The 19893-nt window shown below is 39.5% G+C and overlaps 2 protein-coding genes across 4 annotated transcripts in view; one reads left to right on the top strand and one right to left on the bottom strand.

Moving 5' to 3' along the window:
• NRDC (nardilysin convertase) overlaps positions 1 to 1986 on the top strand; it is a 28413-nt gene extending 26427 nt beyond the window's left edge. The window contains exons 28-31 of the mRNA XM_055815297.1: positions 693 to 783; positions 1098 to 1214; positions 1409 to 1498; positions 1766 to 1986. Coding sequence (XP_055671272.1) covers positions 693 to 783; positions 1098 to 1214; positions 1409 to 1498; positions 1766 to 1966 — 499 coding nt within the window. The 3' untranslated portion in view covers positions 1967 to 1986. The remainder of the gene's footprint in view (positions 1 to 692; positions 784 to 1097; positions 1215 to 1408; positions 1499 to 1765) is intronic.
• Positions 1987 to 2727: 741 nt separating this feature from the next.
• The window catches only part of OSBPL9 (oxysterol binding protein like 9), a 63906-nt gene continuing 46740 nt past the window's right edge, over positions 2728 to 19893 (bottom strand). For 2 of the 3 annotated variants that reach the window (XM_013294640.3, XM_055815309.1), the window contains 16 exons: positions 17423 to 17461; positions 14365 to 14458; positions 13736 to 13837; positions 11309 to 11468; positions 10520 to 10632; positions 10147 to 10265; positions 8639 to 8724; positions 8224 to 8398; positions 6650 to 6734; positions 6273 to 6383; positions 5841 to 5904; positions 5592 to 5732; positions 4604 to 4682; positions 4137 to 4228; positions 3591 to 3726; positions 2728 to 3481 (listed from right to left, as the gene is read on the bottom strand). In XM_013294640.3, coding sequence (XP_013150094.1) covers positions 3407 to 3481; positions 3591 to 3726; positions 4137 to 4228; positions 4604 to 4682; positions 5592 to 5732; positions 5841 to 5904; positions 6273 to 6383; positions 6650 to 6734; positions 8224 to 8398; positions 8639 to 8724; positions 10147 to 10265; positions 10520 to 10632; positions 11309 to 11468; positions 13736 to 13837; positions 14365 to 14458; positions 17423 to 17461 — 1671 coding nt within the window. In that variant the 3' untranslated portion in view covers positions 2728 to 3406. The remainder of the gene's footprint in view (positions 3482 to 3590; positions 3727 to 4136; positions 4229 to 4603; positions 4683 to 5591; positions 5733 to 5840; positions 5905 to 6272; positions 6384 to 6649; positions 6735 to 8223; positions 8399 to 8638; positions 8725 to 10146; positions 10266 to 10519; positions 10633 to 11308; positions 11469 to 13735; positions 13838 to 14364; positions 14459 to 17422; positions 17462 to 19893) is intronic. The other variant, XM_013294641.3, reaches the window with a different exon arrangement.

The raw sequence follows: 19893 nt of genomic DNA, 5'->3' as shown, positions 1-19893 counted from the left end.
ATCTTAAAAACTGCGGCAGTCCCGACTTGAACAGGGATAAGTAACCCAAAACCGAAGTAAAATACCCTGCTGCTCTTCTGAAGGTGCCCTGTCAGGAGAGCTCCGGCTGCTGCCAAGTAAACGGCTGTTCTGGCTCCCCTTCAGCAGGCAGATATAAATATATATAAAAATATTATGGTTTTACTCAAAGCTGGGGCTAACTACAGGTATTTGACCTGCCAGAGCTGCAGGGTTAGATGAAAAATATGCAATTTTCTTATGAAAAATAATAGCGTCAGGGAAGGTTTTGTGCCTTGGAAACCTCACGAGGCCAGCACATCGCGGTATTTTTCTTTCTTTTTGTCTCAAGCCAGCAGAACATAACTGTTCACCTGCAGGGCTTGGGGCTGCAGCTGGGCGCGCCACGGCCTGGGTCCCCGACAGCATCGTCGCAGCAGCAACTCCTCTCGCTGCTTGGTTATCTAAAGTCCCCGTGTTTGAATAATACGTCACACAGCTCCAAACCAGAGCACTGGTTTTATTCCTGGTACTAGGGAAGATGGTGTTGACAGATGCATGAGCTTTTCAGGGCTGGAGGGAAACAAGCCTGACCCAAACGTTCCCTCCTCAGCTGGGGCCGTGCTGCTCCTTTAGCCCTCACTATGGGTTTTTTCCTCTTTCCTGCCCGATTTAATTATTTAACTCTCTTTTAGTTCTGAATTGGTTGACAAGAAGATAGAGGAGTTTCTTTCTTGCTTTGAAGAGAAAATCAAGCATTTAACTGAAGATGCTTTCAGCACCCAGGTAAACACTTGCTCTTGAAAAGCTCTTCCTTGAACCGCTGTATGACACCTAAACCGGTGGGTTCAGTTCCAGGGATCCTGCATATCTCTGAGGTTTTCTGGACGAAGGACTCACTTTTAAATCCTCCCCCTTCCTCCACCCAGCAGCCACTCTGTAAGCACTTGCTCTCTGGCCATTCACAGTTAAGCTCAAAAGCCTCGAACTACCTTGTCAATGTCAGGTGGGCTTTCTTTCAGCTTCAGTGAACCCAGTGGTAAATGAAGGTAGTTCTTAATGCTTTGAAATGAATTGTTTTTTGTCTTTTTCAATGGTAGGTTACAGCTTTGATAAAACTTAAGGAATGTGAAGACTCCCATCTTGGAGAAGAAGTAGACAGGAACTGGAATGAAGTGGTGACGCAGCAGTATCTCTTTGACCGGCTTGCCCGCGAGGTTGGTGGGCCCTCGGGGGTGTCAGTCATTCCACAGGGGACACTCACACGTCGCTTTCTGGAGCAGTTTTAAATGCGATAGAGGGATTTGTGCTACTAGTTGACAGACTGATTCTAAAACTGCATGCTGTTTTAAATGTTTAAAATTACTTGGATTGCCACTCTGGTACTTAAACCTCCTTCCTGTGGTTTCAGATTGAAGCTCTGAAGTCTGTTTCAAAATCAGACCTGGTGACCTGGTTCCAAGCTCACAGAAGCAACAAGAAGAAAGTGCTCAGTGTACACGTGAGTGTGTGTCAGCTTCCACCCTGCCACCCTTTGCTGACCTCAGAAAGCCCAGTGAGGGTGCGGTAGAGGAGCTCCATAATTAAAACGTGTAACAGGGTGGTTATCCTCACTCACTGTTCCTATTTTCTACATTTCTAATTATTATTGGCATTTGAATTGCATTTAAGTATCTGTATTTAATTGTCAGGGCTGATAGAACACTGAAAGAAATCCAAGTTTATACAGGCTTAGAGCCAAATTTCTTTTTTGGTAACTTTCTTCCAGGTGGTTGGATATGGAAAACATGAAGGGGACTCGGAGGTTGCAGCAGCTGTCGCAGAAGTACAGAATTCTTCATCTGGTGAAATACCTCATCTGATTTTCTTGCCCCCATCTTCTTTGATGACTAATGTTACTTCCATCAAAGACATCAAAGCTTACACATCAACTCTGAATGTTCTCCCTTACCATAAAATATTAAAATAAAACTGAGCCCTTGCCCTGCAGTGATGTGTAATACAGGTGCTTTCTGCAACATGAACATCACAAACCTGGGTTTACTAAACCAGGGCTGTAGCAGTAGCTGGGATGAGGTGCCCGTTCAGACATGAGGAAGCTGTTCTCAAGGAAGGTTCCAGCCAACTTTTCTCATTAATCTCATTAAGAATAGGCACAGCCCTGCCACAGAGCTGGAGTGAGGGGAGAGTTCCCCCCCGCCACGGGGAAGATGCGATGTCCTCCTCTCCAGCTGCCTGCAGGGGTGGGCTGCACCTTTTCGTTCAGTCTGTCTTGTGCATCATTCCTGCAGCAGCTGCAGCTCGTCGGAGGAAGTATTCTGCACTCCTCCCAGAGAGATACAGACTGGGGGGAGGGGGAAAAAAGCCTCAGGCTTCCATCTCACACAGGTTGGGGTTTGGTTTTTTTTAGGTTTTTTGTATGTGTAACACAGACAAATTCAGATCGAATAAAAGCTAGATGTAACTGTGGCAAGAAAAATAGTTTGATTGCTACATACAGCTCCTTACTTACTCAACCCTTATTTAACTTTAAAGCAACAGCACAGAAATGCAAAGATTCCTGAAGTGCTACGCGCTTCCAGAAAAATTCTGCTGCGAGTGGTGCGAGTTCTGCTCCTTTTGCTCGTTAATGAACCGCTTGAAGAAGCAGGTTGAGCTGCAAGGATTCCAGCTGGGAAAAAATAAAACCAATACATTTTACATAAAACAATTGATCATCACTCAGCTGAATAAAGTCTTGCTGCAAAGGTTTATTATGAAATAAATAAAAAGTCCATAAGATAAGTTTGAAAAATCTATTTTATGAAGCTTTAAGATGCATTGAGTAGAATTATCTGTGGTTACATTTCAATCTCAAAATAACAAAGTTATTTTGGGCAAGACACTGAAATGCCAAAAATTTGATTATCATACAGGTGGAAGATAACATTTACGTAGCATTTTCTAACAAATTGTCCCATCAAAGGAATCCTCGTATTTACACACTGCAAACATCAGCTAGATTTAAATGACGTCTTGCATTTTGTTTCTCATTTTTTAAATATGTAGAACCCAGGAATATAATGCAACTGATACCAATGCCATGGCCTTCACAGTGGTTGTACAAAGTGTACACGCTTCACGGCCCAGATTCTCCCTGCTTTAGAAGCAGCAGTAACAGGGCTCCAAGAGCTGCCTTTGAAGCCCGAATACACCACCAGTATAGCAGAGTCCAGTATAAAGGTACTGCACAGCCAAGACGTTTCTTGTTTCGTTTAATTGCTTATCTGCATCAGTAAGTCCAGTATCCCTGAGATAGGAACCACTGTAGCTGGAGGGGTCAGCGTACGTGCTAACTGATGACTATCTTGGTATCAGATGTAAACTTTGCTAAGCCAAGGCTTGTATGTTTTCTGGTTTTACAACCCCCTTAATGTTTACTGGCAGCGAGTCGTTTTAGTAGCGGCTCATCGTAAACCCAGCATTCGCCATCTTCATGGAATAACTAGGAAAAAGAAAGAGGGAATAATTGGATGTAAGCTTTTTATGACTCAGTTGGAAAGGAACCAATATGACAGGTTAGAGGGCATTTACACTGTTGGAATAAAGCTCACCCTTGTTTCCCACGAGGTCTCATTCTCCTTTCTGGCTCTGGCTTCAGCTCTCTGTCTTTCTTCGAGCGCGTGCTTTGCAGCTGTGGCTGCGTCGATGTCTCTAATTTTTAAGTTGTAGGTTACATCTTTCCATAAGCTTAAAAAGGAAATATGAATGGAGACCGCTTTAGAGAAGCAAAGTGCTACAAGGCTGTAGAAACATATTACTGGCTAATAATTAGCATCAATATTAGTCTGAATTAGGGTAGGTCTCACTTTATCCAAAGGGCAGACACCCCTCAATATATATTAACCACAGCTGCACTACTGCCAGGAGCACGGCAGCTGCAGCGAGGCTCTCCAGACCTCCCTGGGACATTTGGTCCCAACAGGGATGTGACCAGGGGCTCCTCTTCCCCTTCAAAACCCCAGGTACTGCTTGTACCTGGGCTCTCTCTGGCCACAAAGGCCAGCGCCGAGCCCGGCTGCCCACGGATAAGCTGGGTACTGCCAACTTGAGTCTAACGAAAACAAGTCTTAATTTGCCCATTTAACTAAAGTTCTTACCAGCGAGACTCAAAGTCGTCTTGGTCCTCCAATTTCCTTACCTTCTTCTTAATTGTAGGCATTTTCTTGGTATCTATAAAGACAGCATTCTCCTAGAGTGAGGTTTTTAAAAAAAGACAAAAACAAAACAAACCACAACTCAGTTCTTTATCTAGGCTTAAAATTTATATAGCCTCACACTCTAGTACACTGGTTGTCAGGAAATACATAAAAAGTCATCACTGGATTCTGTTCTTGCTATAAAAAACAAGTTACCTTAAGAATAAATTAACAAAGTAAATTTGGGACTTTTATCCCAAATTCAGCATTCCTGTGATCTTTTCGGGCAGCTTCACAGGAGTTCCCAACTATTAATGTTTATTTTAATAAAACCAAAAAGAAACCACCAAAAAAACCTTTGAAGCACAATCTTCCATTTCTGATGAAAACAAAAACAACCAAAGAAAAAAGAAAAAAAGCTGCTTTACCCCTGTGGTGTATTTTGCGTACATGACACCGTTCCATTCGCCTTCAATTGAGCAGAAGGGTTTCTTGTCATTAGGAGAACTAAACAGAAAGAAACAGTCATTTCTCAGTTGTGCTACAGTAGCTGAAAGACCCTGAAGGGTGAAACCTTTGTCCTAGTTGCTGCGGAGTCTGGTTTTTATCAGCCCTTAAAACACCCATCACCAATCCAGAAAAGATGCGGGTTCTGTTTACGAGTGAGAAGTTCTGCATTAGTAAGTTGGAAAAACCTTCAAAGGAAGTGCTGTTCTGGGGTAAGACGGGTCTTGCTTTAGGGCTACATTTAGACTTTAGGAAGCTAGTTACAGGCTTTCCAAACAGATTTAGTAGTAAGTTTAAGCTTAAAAAGGTTTTACAAATCCATAGCTTCTTCGCCAGACTACTGGGAAACAAAACACTGCTTCACAGACGACATCTATCAATGTGTGTCTAGAAATTACTTAAAACCAAGTTATAAACCTCATTTTGTCAGCATCCACTTACTGACGTCACAGCAGCTGTCCAAATAAGATGCAAATCCCCACTGAATTGTCTGCTCTGGGCATGTGCACAGGGTCTGACCAAAATCCATCAAACCACAGGTGTAAATAAATACGTCAAGGCCTGCAGCAGAACCGTTAATTAACAGCAGTATTGCAAGGCCCGCTTCAGGATTTTTAGTAGAGCTAATGCTGAAGACAGTCTGGATAATTCAGGAGTGAAAATTTAAGTTCCTTTTGGTAATCAGCATAGAATGTTTTAGAGCACGGCAAGGCAGGGTGGCAAGCCTATGCAGGTTCCCTCTCTCAAATTGTGGCTATAAAACGGCACCCTGTGACAGGCAGCCATGAGCTGAGTTACTGAGTGCAGCTCTTTCAGTATTTTACACTCCTGACTGTCTTGAAAAAACAGTCAGCATTTAAGTAGAGGAAAAAAAAAAAAAAAGAGGTTTAACTGAAGAAACTGGCTTACAAAATTTCAGCTGTAATTCTGTGCTTCTTTCCTCCATAAAATGGTTTTGTGTGGAAGACGATGGAAGCGTTATAACCTGTCTTTGAGCAATTAATACTGCATTCTCCACCAAGTTCTATCCATGGCACAGTGAGAATAGACCTGCAATTATAAATATGTGTATATTTGTAGCCTCTTAACTGATACATTTTAAGCATGAAATTTTACAAGGCATTAAAAATGAAAATACCAAATAGAGCATTTACTTGCCTTCCATAACCATTAGGAAATGTCAAAATATAGTGTTCATCGTAATCTAGGCATGTGACACATCCTATTAAAGAAAAAACAGATTTAAAAAACACAAGCAAAACCTTTACAAAAAATAATATACTCAAATACTTCCGTTAAAAACGGGTACCATAAAAAGGAAAGGTGAAAAGCTTTATCTTTCATCGATGCGGGGAATGCCCAGCTTCTAGAAAAGGCAGGGCCGGCTGCATTTACATGAAAAACTGGGACCTAAGTGACTTCAGCGCACAAAGTGGGCAGAAGGAGTCTCCGATTCGTAGATATATAAGCTCTAGTTATGTAAATCCAAACATCCTTTACATTTAATAGGATTACTTTAGATAATTTCTGTAAGAATTCTAGCTGCAGAATACAAATTTCCCTTCTCTTGTTACATTTGCATGTACGTACCTTGCCCTATGTTATGAACCCCAATAGACATTCCCAGGAATTTTGACTTGGTCCATATGTGAGCATTGAACTGTATCCTCTTGCTAAAACACTCCGCGTAAAATGCTGAAACTGAAGAAAAAGGTATTTAAAATAGCAGCATAAGACATTAGTGCTGTTGTTTCCAGATTCATTCATCAGGAAATACCTCAAAAAGCCTCATACTTACGCGGCAACAGAGTTTGCAATTTTTTTCCCCACAAAAACAGTTCAGAGAGAAAACTTTCAGCTTTTAAATTTGGAGAGAAAATGTAAATCCAAGATTTACACCCAGAGCTGATTTTACTGTCTCTCCTGTCCATATGCCATCTCTATTAGCAAAGTTATTGTCAACTTACTTGGAGGATGATGAGACACCTGCTCTGCCACAAACGTTACACTGCTTTTGCTGACCCAAGGAACTGGTCCTTCTGAAACTGGCTCCTGCATGACAGGAGAGAGGATCTTCATCACTGACAGCGCTCACAAAACACTCAAAAGCTTCCAAGAGAAGTAGCTTCCATGTTTAAAGGCTTCTAAAAATGTATTGCAGTGATTTTAACTTAATTGTCAGTTTGCTGGTTTCATGGGGAATAACTCCTTACTCCTGAAACAATGACACTTTCTAAAGAATAAGAGTTTCTACTCTCTTGTTTTCCGGTATAAATGTACCTGGGGAGATGTTCCCAAATGAAACAGTTAAACTGAAAGAGCCATGTATAAACCTAATTACAAAATAGTATTTAAATCCACTTTATTTCTTATTAACTAATAAGAAATGGGTGGCAGAAATAGTTTTCCTCTTTGCTTCTGAGAAAGTCTGATATGCATATTAATAATGATCAGATTATATGTATCATAAAACCATAAAACAACATTCACTTCCTGGGGCAAATAATGAAAAGTGGAATTCATCGTTAGAAGCAACGGAAGTACAAATATTGCCTTTATGCCAGCAAACAGAAGTCCAAACATTCACCTTGGGAACAAAAGAAAGATTTGAGCAAAGAAACAGGCTGGGGGGCAGGGGGAGAGGGGGCAAATTAAATGGAAAAAATACATACTTTATATCTAAACGATCACTTGTAGATATACTACACCGAGGCTACATGAAGAATCTCACAATAGCACTTCCCACATCATCGTTTGCAACTTTCCAAGGTGAGAAGCCTGAACAAGGCGTTAGAAAAAACAACCCAAACCCAACAGTGACAAAAAAAATGCTGCACCAGGCTGCACTGCAAGTGCTAGAGCTTTCTCTGGCATCAGTGGGGCACTGTTGGCTGTGGTTCACACGGCGCGGAAGCCTGAGTAATCCTTCAGTCTCACTAAAAGCTCACACACTGGTAGGTGATGTCTCCCGATTACGAGAGTGGCACAACTGTTACTGTGTCCTTCACTCCACCGGACACACTCTGCTAAAGTACAAAAGGAAAAGTAGTGGCCAGACACAGATGTAGAACTAAAATACTATCCAAGCTCAGAATCCAGACCAGAAGTCTACAAAAAACATTTTAAAAGGTTAAATGTACGGGAGAAACTGCACTGCTTTCTAGGTTGTAACTGAGGAAAAGAAACGCCAGTGATAAAACCACCAGTGTTTAGAGAAATTATTTAAAAAAAAAAATTTCAGACCTTTGGAAAGAAAGGAATTCATACCCGGTGCTATGAAACAAGGAAAGAGAACATTTTCATGTCAAATGATTCTTAAAAGACTAATAGCTCAAATTTTGTTATACAAGATATTTCAAACTTCTATTCACAGAAAAGGAAGGAGGAAGGGGTGAAATCAGTTAAGAAATTGCCGTAGTTTGTCAATTTTGCTACTTAAACATAGCATAAGCCATTTCAGTCAGTAAATTATCAAAGCTTTGGCAATCACTCGCATGCATCAGACACGCCAAAAAAAAAAAACATACCACAAGAAACTAACCATATCATCTTCACCTTCAGTGCCCGGTAATACCCAATGGCATCGGAAGATCTCGCCCAAAATGGGATTGTAAGGCTTTTTAGCAACTGACCCTTTTCTTCCTGCATGAAAAGCTGAGAGGTACCACTTAACCACTTGAACCATTCGCTCCTTTGGATCCTTCTGGTCACTAATGCTATATGCACCAAGAGAGAGAAGAGGACAGGCAAAATGAAATACAAGCAGGTACCTCAAATACAGGAAAGCGTTTTGGATGTTCAATTGTTTTACAACTAGAAGTTTGCCTACTTTGACTATTTTTCAAGTTCAGATCAAACCCCATGCAACATTCCTCAAAACCCACTGACTTTTAGCACCCACAAGGCCCATAAACAATATCAGAACCAGTTAATGCTCTACTTCAAAAGCCAAATACCTGACAAATAAGTCCGGATGTGCAAAAAAGTCAGCATACATTTCCAACAATGATCTTCTTTCTAGGATAAAAGTTGGAAGAACCACCTGGGTGAAGAAAAAACAACTCTTCTAGATCAAGAGAACTTTAACATCCCACACAAAAGCATTCCACTCATTAACTGTAAATAGCACACAAAGCACCCAAGGCTTCATCTGCCTGAAAGCTGATTGTGTTCTCAAACTTACTGATGAGTTCTGACATATGCAGGTCAGTTTGCATCTTTTAGAAAACCAAAGAGTTCAGAGGAACTGTCTCTTGTCTTACACCTATTCTAGTCCCACTTAGAGCACGTCCACTACGTGGCTGAGCTTATTACCAAAAGCTGTTCTTAGTTAATGCTGATTATTTGATTTCATCTATATGTACACTGTCAAATTTCAGTTATATATCCTGTGTGCCTCTCAAACACGAAGGTTCTCTCATCTCTGCTACTATTCTTCCCCAACAGCATCTGCAGGTTCCGTTCCTGTGGATCTGCTGCCTGCTGCAGTACAGACCACTGCTGGCAGCAGTGTTGATTGCTGTTGTTGACTTTAAAGTTGATGTAGACAAGATGCGTGCTCCTGATGCTTCTTGGCAGTTTAATTTGAGATCAGTAATTTTCAAGTATTCCAGGAGTTCCCAAAACAGACATACTTTGCATCAATTCTTATTCAGGACTGTCAGAAATCTTCTGTAGTTTGCTTGTGACCTGCTGGCTGTTTCTCACAAAGGTTTTAACTTTATCTTTTTCTTGTCTATTGTGAGTTCCAGACTGGGCAGTTAAAAGTCATCCAATTAAGGAAACTAATGATAGGATTGATTTCTCCTACTCTTTTCCAATCTGGAATTACTTGTTTAAATTTAACCGAGTTGCCTAGAAAGATCAACACCTTCAGAATGCTGTTCCTTCAACCTTAAGACAGACACCAACATGAATCACATTCATGGAAAATCCAGCTCTTTACTTGCCAGGCCTACATGTAGGGTTTTAAAATACACAAGCAACTTACTCAACAAGATCCCAATTAAGCAAAGCATTTCATTCTATGCCTTATTATTTATTTATGCTTTATTATTTTATTTATGTTTTATTGAATGTCACCATACACTGGGATCTTGTAGATTTCTGTTCTAGGAAGCTAAAGACATTATAAATATTCCTACTGCATGCAGAAACACTACTACTGCACACAGCATTCCTCTTACCTCAGCTTTGCAGGCACTCTAAGGATCAGGTTCAAAGAAAACAAACAGCTACTTTCCATAGCAAACTCTTTTCCCAAACAGATTTTAGCAGTTCGATACATTTATTCTGCATCCATTTTTCACTCCCAGTAATAATCCCAATTAAATAACGTGCTAAAGAGATTATAGCTTAACTAGCTTTCAGAACAAACAGTTAAATTACGTTAACATTGAACTGATTTACCCGGAATTCAGGGTTTAGTCCCTCTCCCTTCCCCATGAACAGTCAGCAAGTTTACCTTTGTTAGATCCATTCCTAATCTAACTTGTGACAACAGATGCATAATAACACTCTTATGTTCTTCCACTGATTCTCCTTCCCCATCATCATCTCGATCATCAGGAGGATCGAAGAGATCTAGAAAGACCAAATTGCTTTTGTTTTTCTCTAAACCTTCAGAGACAGATTGTATTTGATTTGCTGTCAAAAAGGTCTTATTTAAAAAACTAAAGTTTTTAAATCCTACAGTTCAACAACCTTCCATTAGCAAAGAAACAGTACAAATACCTTGGTTTATATATATATAAGATCATACATATATTGACACAGCTTGCATACAGATTGACAATCAATTAACACAAATAAATGGGAAGTTCACACAGTCCACTCACCAGCATCGTTTGTCCCATTAGACATGGAAGAATTGAGGGATTCTGTGGTATCTGGACGTTTCAGACTACTTCCCGTGCTGCTCCGAGTCAGGACTGCAGCAGACCCTGAAGAACTAAAGAAGAGTAATAAATTCTCACAATTCACAATGAACTAATTCAGACCAATTTACTATAATTTAATGTACACAGATGACAAATTTACTGGTAGACGTTAATATAAGTGCTGCACGCTAATTCATAGAAAACTTAAAATGAATTGTAGCTAAACAAGTGGGAAAGCCTGCAATCTAAGACAGTAACACCTGAAGGCATAAAACAACTGACTAATTCCTCTTTGAAATTTGTATAATCTCTTAAAATTAATTTTCTGCTTCAGAAAAAAAGAGTAACTAGATTTTGGGAAAAGGCAGTCAACTTCAAAAAATCTCTTTTAGTAGATGTGAGAGGGAAATGGCCATTTACCAAACACTGCAATGAATGCACATGAAAGACACCATGGTCTCAGATTATATTTGAGATGGTGGCTTCTCAAGTTTGGTTTATCTTAAGAGTTTTGTCAACATACACCTGATGGAATGGAAAGGAGCAGAAGAAAAAACCACATGCCTCAAGAAACCTGCTGGGGCAGGGGGTAATCTTATTCTGTTACACAGAATGGCTTGCCGGGGGCGGGGGCAGCCTATGTGGCTTACTCACTTATTTAGCTTAACTAACTTTTACAAGCAGACAAGCCATGCCCTTGTAGCTTACAGTTGCATTCAGCACGCACCGAGTACTTCAGGTACTTACTCCATACAACGCTTTGGGGAAGAACTGCTCTGATAGAATTCGTCAGCATCATAGAACTCATCCTCACTGCTTGAGTAAGAAAAATCTGGGACTGTATTTGGAGACAGGTTGACATGGCTTGGAGAGGTGAGGCTGCTGCTAGGTGCCGACTGCCCACTTCCTGTGGAGTATTAAAAATTAAAGACTAAATACAAAACCCCAAATTCTTTCAAAATCCACCTGTTCTAACTTACAAGCATGATTGTTCAAAGCAATAAAGACTAATGCAAACTCAGAAGGTACGGTATCTTGCAAAATTAGAAGGAATAATTAGTCTGTTCATACTGAGTTTCATTTAACAGCTATCAGAAAAGAGACCATGAGGAAAATCAGGAACACAGAACAACAGTAAACTATAAGGACATGTTTTCCCCAGTGTTGCGGATTAAAGGCAAAACAACAATGCTGAAAACCCGTATAGATTCATAGTATGATTTATATTGGGAAGCGTGTCTGGAAGTCATCTCGTCTACTCCCCACTAGAGGCCCAGGCAGCTCAAAAATTATACCAGTTTGTCCCAGATCATGTCTAGTCAGGTTTTAAAAATCTCTCAAGATGAAGAATCCACAATCTTTTTGGGGAACCTATTCCAAAGTTGGAACCACCTCATTATAAAACCGAACATTTTCTAATACCTACTTGGAATTTCTTTTCTTACAACAGATTGCCTCATCCTTTTGCTGTGCATCTTCAAGAGGAGCCCAGTTCTACCTTCTTTATACCCTCCCAAAAGTTGGCAGAAGACAGCAGCTACATCCCTCTTTAGCTTGATTTTCCTAAGGCTGAACAAATCCAGTTCTGTCAGTCTCTAAGTACATCACGGGCCTCAGCTTCCCAGTCTTGGTGGTCCACGTCTTTGTAGTGTGGAACCCAAAACTATACATAGTACTCAAGACATGGTCTCACAGATCCCAGAAAGAGAGGACAATCAATTCTCTTCATCTGCTCCTTACCCCCTCACTAGTCCAGCCCAGTATGCAGCAAAACCTTTGCTACCACAAGGACAGGCTGCTGACTCACTTTCTGCTTGTCGCTCACCAGGACCCCTGGCTCCTCTTCAGCCAGGCTGCAGTGCACACCATGCCGAGGGCAGGCTGAGGGCTATGCCCATCCTAGCTGAGCAGAGGACCTTGCATTTGCCTTCATCAAATTTCACAAGGTTTCTGGCAGCCTGCTTCCCCAGCCAGTCACAGCCCTCCTGCATGGCAGTACTGTCCTACCCACTGTTCTCAATTCGGCAAGCTCCATGTCCGGGTTATCAGAGATGTTAACCAGTATCGGACCCAGTATCAACCCCTGAGAAACACCAGTAGCCACCTGGTTGCCATTTGGACCTCACACAGCTGATCGCAAGCCTCAGGCCTGGCAGTCCAGCCAGTTTTCACTCGTGTTCTACTTACCTAAAACATCTTTTTCCAATTTATTTCCAATTCCACAAAACATACTTGTGACAAAATCTAATGAATCCAGTTTCTAAAATGGATTACATGAATCCTGTCTCAACACTTACTTGCTGTCCTTCAAAAGAGCCACCGCAATAAAGACAAACCAGGTTAACACCGACACAGACCTTTCGTGGAAGCCGATGCCGCAGCAGAGGTTATTAAGCAAACTTAGGTACTTACACAGACAACAATCACCAGAAACTAACTAGAACATGAGACGCATAGAACAAGACTAAGAAAAGGAACTTCCTGGCAGGAGAAAAAGCCAGCAGTGGTTTCCCTCATTTTTCATATTGGGACAAATGCTGGTTAACACAGGTATTAGTGTTCTGGGAAGGAACGGTAGTAATAAAGTAACAACACATCAGTTACACACAAGCTTAGAAAAAAACTTGGGAAAGAACTGAGAGAGTTTAGCATGACTGGACAATATAATCAATAGAACTGATCAACACAGACAAAAAAATATGCTAAGTAAGTAGCTATGGTTTTAAAAAAACCACAAACAAAATATCATAGGACTTCTAAACAGATAATTACAGCAACTTTATGTATATAATAGCAATTTTTGCTTCAAAACATCTATTGTAGTTACAAAAAGCCCAAAGAATGCTATTATTTAAAGGAGAGAGGAGGGAATCAATGAATTAAAAACCCGACAGGCCACACATTATGTATGAACGCAAAGTTCTTGTGCTGATTACTACAAGATTGCAATGATGTGGAGAAGAAACCAAGTACAAAGTTGCAGGGCGGGGGGTGGGGGGTGGGGGGAGGGAGAGCACAATAATAAATTTTAACACAACACTGAAATGTGTTGATTAGAAGCAAGGTGTAGGCCAATACATTGTTTTCTTAATAGCTAATTACATTAGGTTACAGGCAGTATATATTCAGGTTTTGTTTCCTGTACTTCAGTAAGACAATTAAACAGAACCATACCTGTACTATTTGGTGTTGGAGTCTGATTTCCAAGTGATGCTACCACAGGTCCCACTGGCAAAGAGGAAGGTCGCTGCTCCGACTTGCACAACTGAGCAGGTTCTAGGGGATATTTTTATAAATTAAACCCAAAATTCACATTTAAATATGAGAATTATAGTTTTCTTGGGAAAGAGATTCCACATATTTCACCTCACCTTCAAAAATTAAATGTTTTATAGAAAAGCCATTCAGACAGAAAAACATGTTTCTGCCATTGTTATCAGCTAGCTCCTTTTTGTTAAGGAAGGACGGCATTTAAAAAATTGCCATTAATAAGCTAGAAAGCACTTTTCTGAAAGTTATAGTTTCATTTATTTTATGAAAGTATATTAGAAATGTAAGCCAATAACTTAGAACAAGTGAAATATACCAGCTTATCCACAGAACTAGAGGCAGACAGACCTGATGGCTGAGGAAGCCCCGTGCCTCCCACTCCTTTCTCTGCCTTTGCACCACTGCAGCGAGTGTGCACTGGTACTGCCTACGTGACCCCAGAACTATCCACCATTATGCAGTCCCTCCATCCAGACTGCAGTTGCGCCCTGCTCGGCTCGTATTTCTGCTGAGGTTCTTTTTGTACACCATACCTGGAGGTATAACCGCTTGGGAAGGCATTGTGCTGATCACGGACTGTTCCAAAGGACTGGGCTGATATACTGCGTCAACCGGGTTTATAGTGCTCTGAGACAAAAGGAGGAAAAGCACATTTTTTCCTCAATACAAAAAAAACCCCCAACACAAATAAAGTATAGATAGCAAGAACATCATGAGCACAAGAAATGCCCAAATGCAAGACAGCAAATTCCTGAGAGTGAAAGTAAAACACGAATTGACAGTTGAGGACATGAGAAATACTTTCAAAGTGGTAATACCTTAATTCCTCGCACAGATTTTACACTACACTGAATTTGCTAGAGATTTGGATTGTCCTATAAAGAATTCTTATTTCCAGTTCTCTTCTGGTATTCCTTCCAATATCCATTAAAAAAATAACGCATGCAAAGAGTGAAAGTTAAATGCAAGTTATCTGGCAAAAATTAGGACAGGTAATATGTATTTCTAAAACTTTTTTTTTAATTAATTGATTTATCCAGACCATAGTAAATCAACCCATAAATTAAAACAAGAATCATCAGCATGCTCACAGCCATGAAGTGGCTTTACTGCCAAAATGCTTCCCAATGCAAGCTGACAGTTTTCAGTGTGTCTCCAGTAGAGGACATTTCAATCTACTTATGAACATGGGCACTTTGAAAAGTAAGCACCAATTCAACTCAACACTCAAAGTCACTGACTTCAGTATGTTCTTGGCTTTTATACAACAAGCCCCTTGGGAATTGCAATTACAATGTCTTTTAATCCAAACTAGCATGTTTTTGCCCTGCTTCACTGGCTTATAATTTAGTTATTATCTAAGCATTGTTTGCTATATATGTTTACACACAAACCCCAGAACTTCTACATTGTTCTGGGTTAAATGGAAAAAAGGCACATAAAAACCCTTTCCAAACAACTTGTAATTTAAAGCCATTGATCTATGTCAGAACTGTGAAAATCTTTGCCTCAATTTGCTAGGGAATCTTGCTACTGTGCTGAAGTTGAAGAATATCAAGCACGGGAGAGTCATACAATACCTTGTTCTACTTTAAAAAAAGTTCTTGTAAAAATGGTAGATGAGCTTTGCCTTTAAATTTAGTCAGTATGACTATTCCTATCATCTCTTTAGATCAATATTTAAAACAGAAGAGTCTCCAGCTGTTCTTCCTTCCTTTTAGTCTATTAATTTCTACTTGCCTCCAGACTGAGGGAAACAGGGTCATTTTAACCTACCTCCTCCCATTTTCCTACAAAAGGAAGACTTCTTCCTTGCCTCCTTTCCTGGTTAACTATAATTCTGAACTTTATCCTACATTAAAAATCAGTGAAGCAGCAAAGATTGTACTTTTTTATAGCACAGGATTTATTTAACAGAAAACAAAACTATTATTCCCTGTTTATCTTAAAAAAAAAATCTCCAGTTTAAAAACAAAGGGATAAAAAAATGCTTTCTACATTTTCGTTGGTGTTACTAACTAGAATAGAAATAAATAACCCAGTATTGTTACTCCACTGTATTCCAACATAAAATCAACGTTCCTTATACATTACTTCAACTGCTTGTGCATAGTATATCCCTGTCCCATGTATTTCACAGTTTAAAATCATGACTCCATTTTTCAGAGTTAAAAATCAACTTAAAAATCAAGATGGGTCCTATGACAGAGACAGCAACAGCATCCTCTGTAACTCCCCTGGGCTTTAGGGAAGCTAATAATGTATGTGATACAGAACACTGCTGCGATAAAGAAAAAAAAAAATATGTAATTTTAACTTCGTATGCAGGATTGCAACCTTATCCTCAAAACAATTCTCCATACTGCAACATGAACTGGAGCTTCTTGTTAGATATTTTGGGGTGTGCCTTTGTGGGTTAGAAACAGATGAAGGCAGGCCTGAAAGTTTCCTACTCTGAGCTCAGGAACCTAAAAACAACCACACAGAAACAACACTGTATCAAACATTGATGGTATTCCTGCAGGAGTTTAAAGTGAAATCCTGACCTTCAGCCCAAGCTTACATTGACCTCAACAGCAACAAAATTTCAGTCTTCACAATCACTGATGCATTAGTTACTATATTGTTACAGAAATCATTTTTTTTTTCCTCCCCAGTACAAGCCAGCCCACAGATAATTAGGATAGCGGCTAATCAAACTCAGACTATAGTCGTAAGCTGTAATAGCGATATGAAATTTCTGAGTTGAAGATCTAATGTGCATACCACCTCTGCCTGTGGCAGTGTCTAGCTGCGTAACCTCTGCTTTCCAGGGCATGTAACAGAACCTACTCCATTACACTAAGACCTGAATTATGGGACTATCCAACAGGGTAATAATTTATCTTATTTATGATAAGCACGAAACCAAAATCTGTATGTGCACCTTTACTCCAAAGTTCATACCAGAAAATCATACTGCTATAGCTGTATATAATAGAAAGACAAATAAAGCTTGGGAACTATTGTCAGCTGTAATGAAAACACACTGATTTTTAGAGTTACATTTTACAGAAACCAATCTCCTATTAAAAGTATCTGAAATGTACTCAAGTGACAAAAAGAGAAGAAGTCACACATGACCGAAACCAAAGATGACAGAAGTTACATGAAAAATGCAGAAGTTCTATTAAAAAAGAAACATTGCTTAGACATAATACAACTTTGCATCAAACGAGTAGCACTGTAGAAAAGACAAACTACTTGAAGCACAAGGATAGCTGATCTATTTCATACGTAAAGATACTTTAGATGGAACACAAAACCATTTCTATCCCAGTAATTTGCCTTTTGTCTGTTCACATTGTTATCTAAGTGTTCAGTCATAACACTGCCATGTAAGACACTGAGCATAAAACTGATAACTGATCTTCTAAAGGCAAGGGTGTTAGCCAACCTCAGAAGCTAATGACTCAACAGTAATTTTAACAAGACACTTGAAGCAGTAAATTAGAGAAAGGAAGAAGCATGTGGCAAAGTGAGTGGAAATTCAGGTCTCTGTTCACATGTTCTGCAGAAATAAAGGGAGATAAAGATTAGATGTAAACTTACTATAAGTCCATCTGCGTGCTTCTCCTCATTATTTTGGTCCTTAAGGAAAAAATGTTAAAAATATCAACAATCTTGTATGACTTATCAGTTGTGTGTTAAGCGAGAACAGCAAGTTTCTCTCAGGAATGTTTACATTTTCAGCCATAAAATGTTCCTCATCATGTGATACAGTAACTAAACTTAGAAGTTACAATTCTATACATACGGACCGCACCTCTTAACATCAGTGGTTTCCGAGGATCTGTCCACACAACTTTGAACAAATTCTAAAATATCCTTTCTACCCTGCAGAATACTGTTACTCTTTAAAATGTAGGTTCTTCCCAAATAGCTAGGAACGTCCCAAAACATGGTCTGCAGCACCAGTGAGTCCCTGAAAACTGAAGGACATGAAGTTCTCAGTTTCTGAAGGACTGCGATTAACTTTAGAGGTCAAATTTTCAAAAGTATTTTTTGCTTTTGAAAGGCAGAAGTGCCTTTATAAAGCTAAACATTTTTAACTTCTGCTTTTTGGTATCCACTAGATTTTAAAATGTTTTTAGATTATTTACAATCTAGGAGTTTGGGGTTTTTTTGCCTAGAAGCATATGTGAAAGAGCAGGCAATGCATGGAATAAAACAGTCATCAGGGGAAATGACACTAGCAACAGACAAGGTAATGCCAATCTACAGTTAGTATAGTTTAAACACTGTACCAGCAAAAGTATAAATTTTACAGAACACTAAGCCAAATCACTTCCGCTGCAAAGCTCGTATTAGCCAGTATATCAATCCATAACTTTGATTCAGTGTAAACCTTACGACTTGTCTGCAGAGTACTCCCCCAGATTTCCAGTTGTTAAAAGTTAAGAGGGAAAAAAAAGCTGTAAATAGTATTAGGTTGGCACATACATACTTGTATTTTGATACTTTATACATTTTTCCCTAGCTTACATAGTTGACAATATGCTGCTCAAATTTCATGTCTGCTAGTTAACGTTTCTTAAGCAAGGCTTTCCATGACAAAAACACCACTGAGGGCAACGAGTTCCATCGGGCTGCAAACTTATGAAGAAGAAAGAGTAACACTGAAGTCCAAATATTATCTTTTTTCCCCCAACATACAAAATTTCCATATTGTGCTATCATCTCTAAGACCTATAAATCACAAAGATGCTGCATTTTTACTGAAGCTGGCTATCCTATCTAATGCACCATCAACAACATGGCACACGGATGAGGTAAGGAAGGCAGAAACGCCACAAAACTAGGCAGGCAAGACCAACCAGAAGTGATGGAGTGAAAAAGAAAAGGCAAAGATGCAAAAATAAATATCTAAAATATAAAAGATACTTCATAAAACATATATATTTCTAAGACTGTAGTTTACCAAATCACTGACAGACCATTACATGTGTTTTACAACACCCACATCAAAGCTGGACATCTTCAACTGCCATACACACAAAGGGGTCAACCCAAGCCAAATGCGCCGCCTATCCATCCCACTTAGGGTTTTTTTATTGCTTTTTGATAAGTGATGTATGTATTTTAACATATTCTTGTTTAGCTGGTATTTACTTCATTATTTTGGAAATGCTTTGGGTCACGTCAAGTACAAGTGCCATCATTACACTCTAGATTTACCAGTAAGTTTAATGAAAATTTAACTGTCCACGCCCTAAGCAGGCTGTTCTTTTAAAAGTTCATGAAACACCTCAACTTAACACACAATTAATAAAAAACAAACCAGAACACCAAAAAACCACATTTGCCTCAATGTACCAAAATCATCCAAATAATAAATGGTTGTGTGTTTAAAATAGGGAGATTTTCTGAGTATACAGAGAAATGATAACAAACAACCAGAAGCTAATTGTGAAGTCTGTCTCCTAATGAGAAAGGCACTGCAGAAGTCAAAACGGAGCGCAGGGGTGGTGTTAATATGATTTATTTTCAGCAGTAAGTCAGCAGCCATACTTGCCTTACAGCTTTGGGAAAAAAACTTGCAGAATCTTAAAAGGTTCTACACTGGAGAACAGAAAGCTATCAGTCAGACACAATGCATTTTTACATATATAATGCTTCATACACACATAACTTAGAGAACTGTAAAAAAAAAAAAAAAAAAAAAAAAAAAAAGGGCACCACCCCCCCTCGTATTCTTGATTTCCTACAGCAGTAGGACACCAGGATACCAACACAGTTTATAGAAAAGGGAGTGGGGGGTGAGAGTGTCAAACAGAATTGCCATGTAGTCAACAAATATATTTGCCTAAGAGAGCAAGCACGAAAGCGGAAGATGAAGAGATGAAGCAGAATAAAGGTTATTGAAATAGTGGGAAGATTTACAGAGGGTATTTTTCACTTTATGTGGATCAACATCTTCCAATTAGCTGTGCATAAACCACATTATCTTCAATAGCTCTACAACAGCTTTAGATATGGTTTAGCAAAAAACCAAAAGAATCCCACTCCTCAATGGATAAGCT

Source organism: Falco peregrinus, chromosome 10, assembly GCF_023634155.1.
Source record: "Falco peregrinus isolate bFalPer1 chromosome 10, bFalPer1.pri, whole genome shotgun sequence".
Lineage (NCBI taxonomy): Eukaryota > Metazoa > Chordata > Aves > Falconiformes > Falconidae > Falco > Falco peregrinus.
Note: the sequence above shows the minus strand (reverse complement) of the source record. Positions and strands in the feature narration are given on the sequence as shown.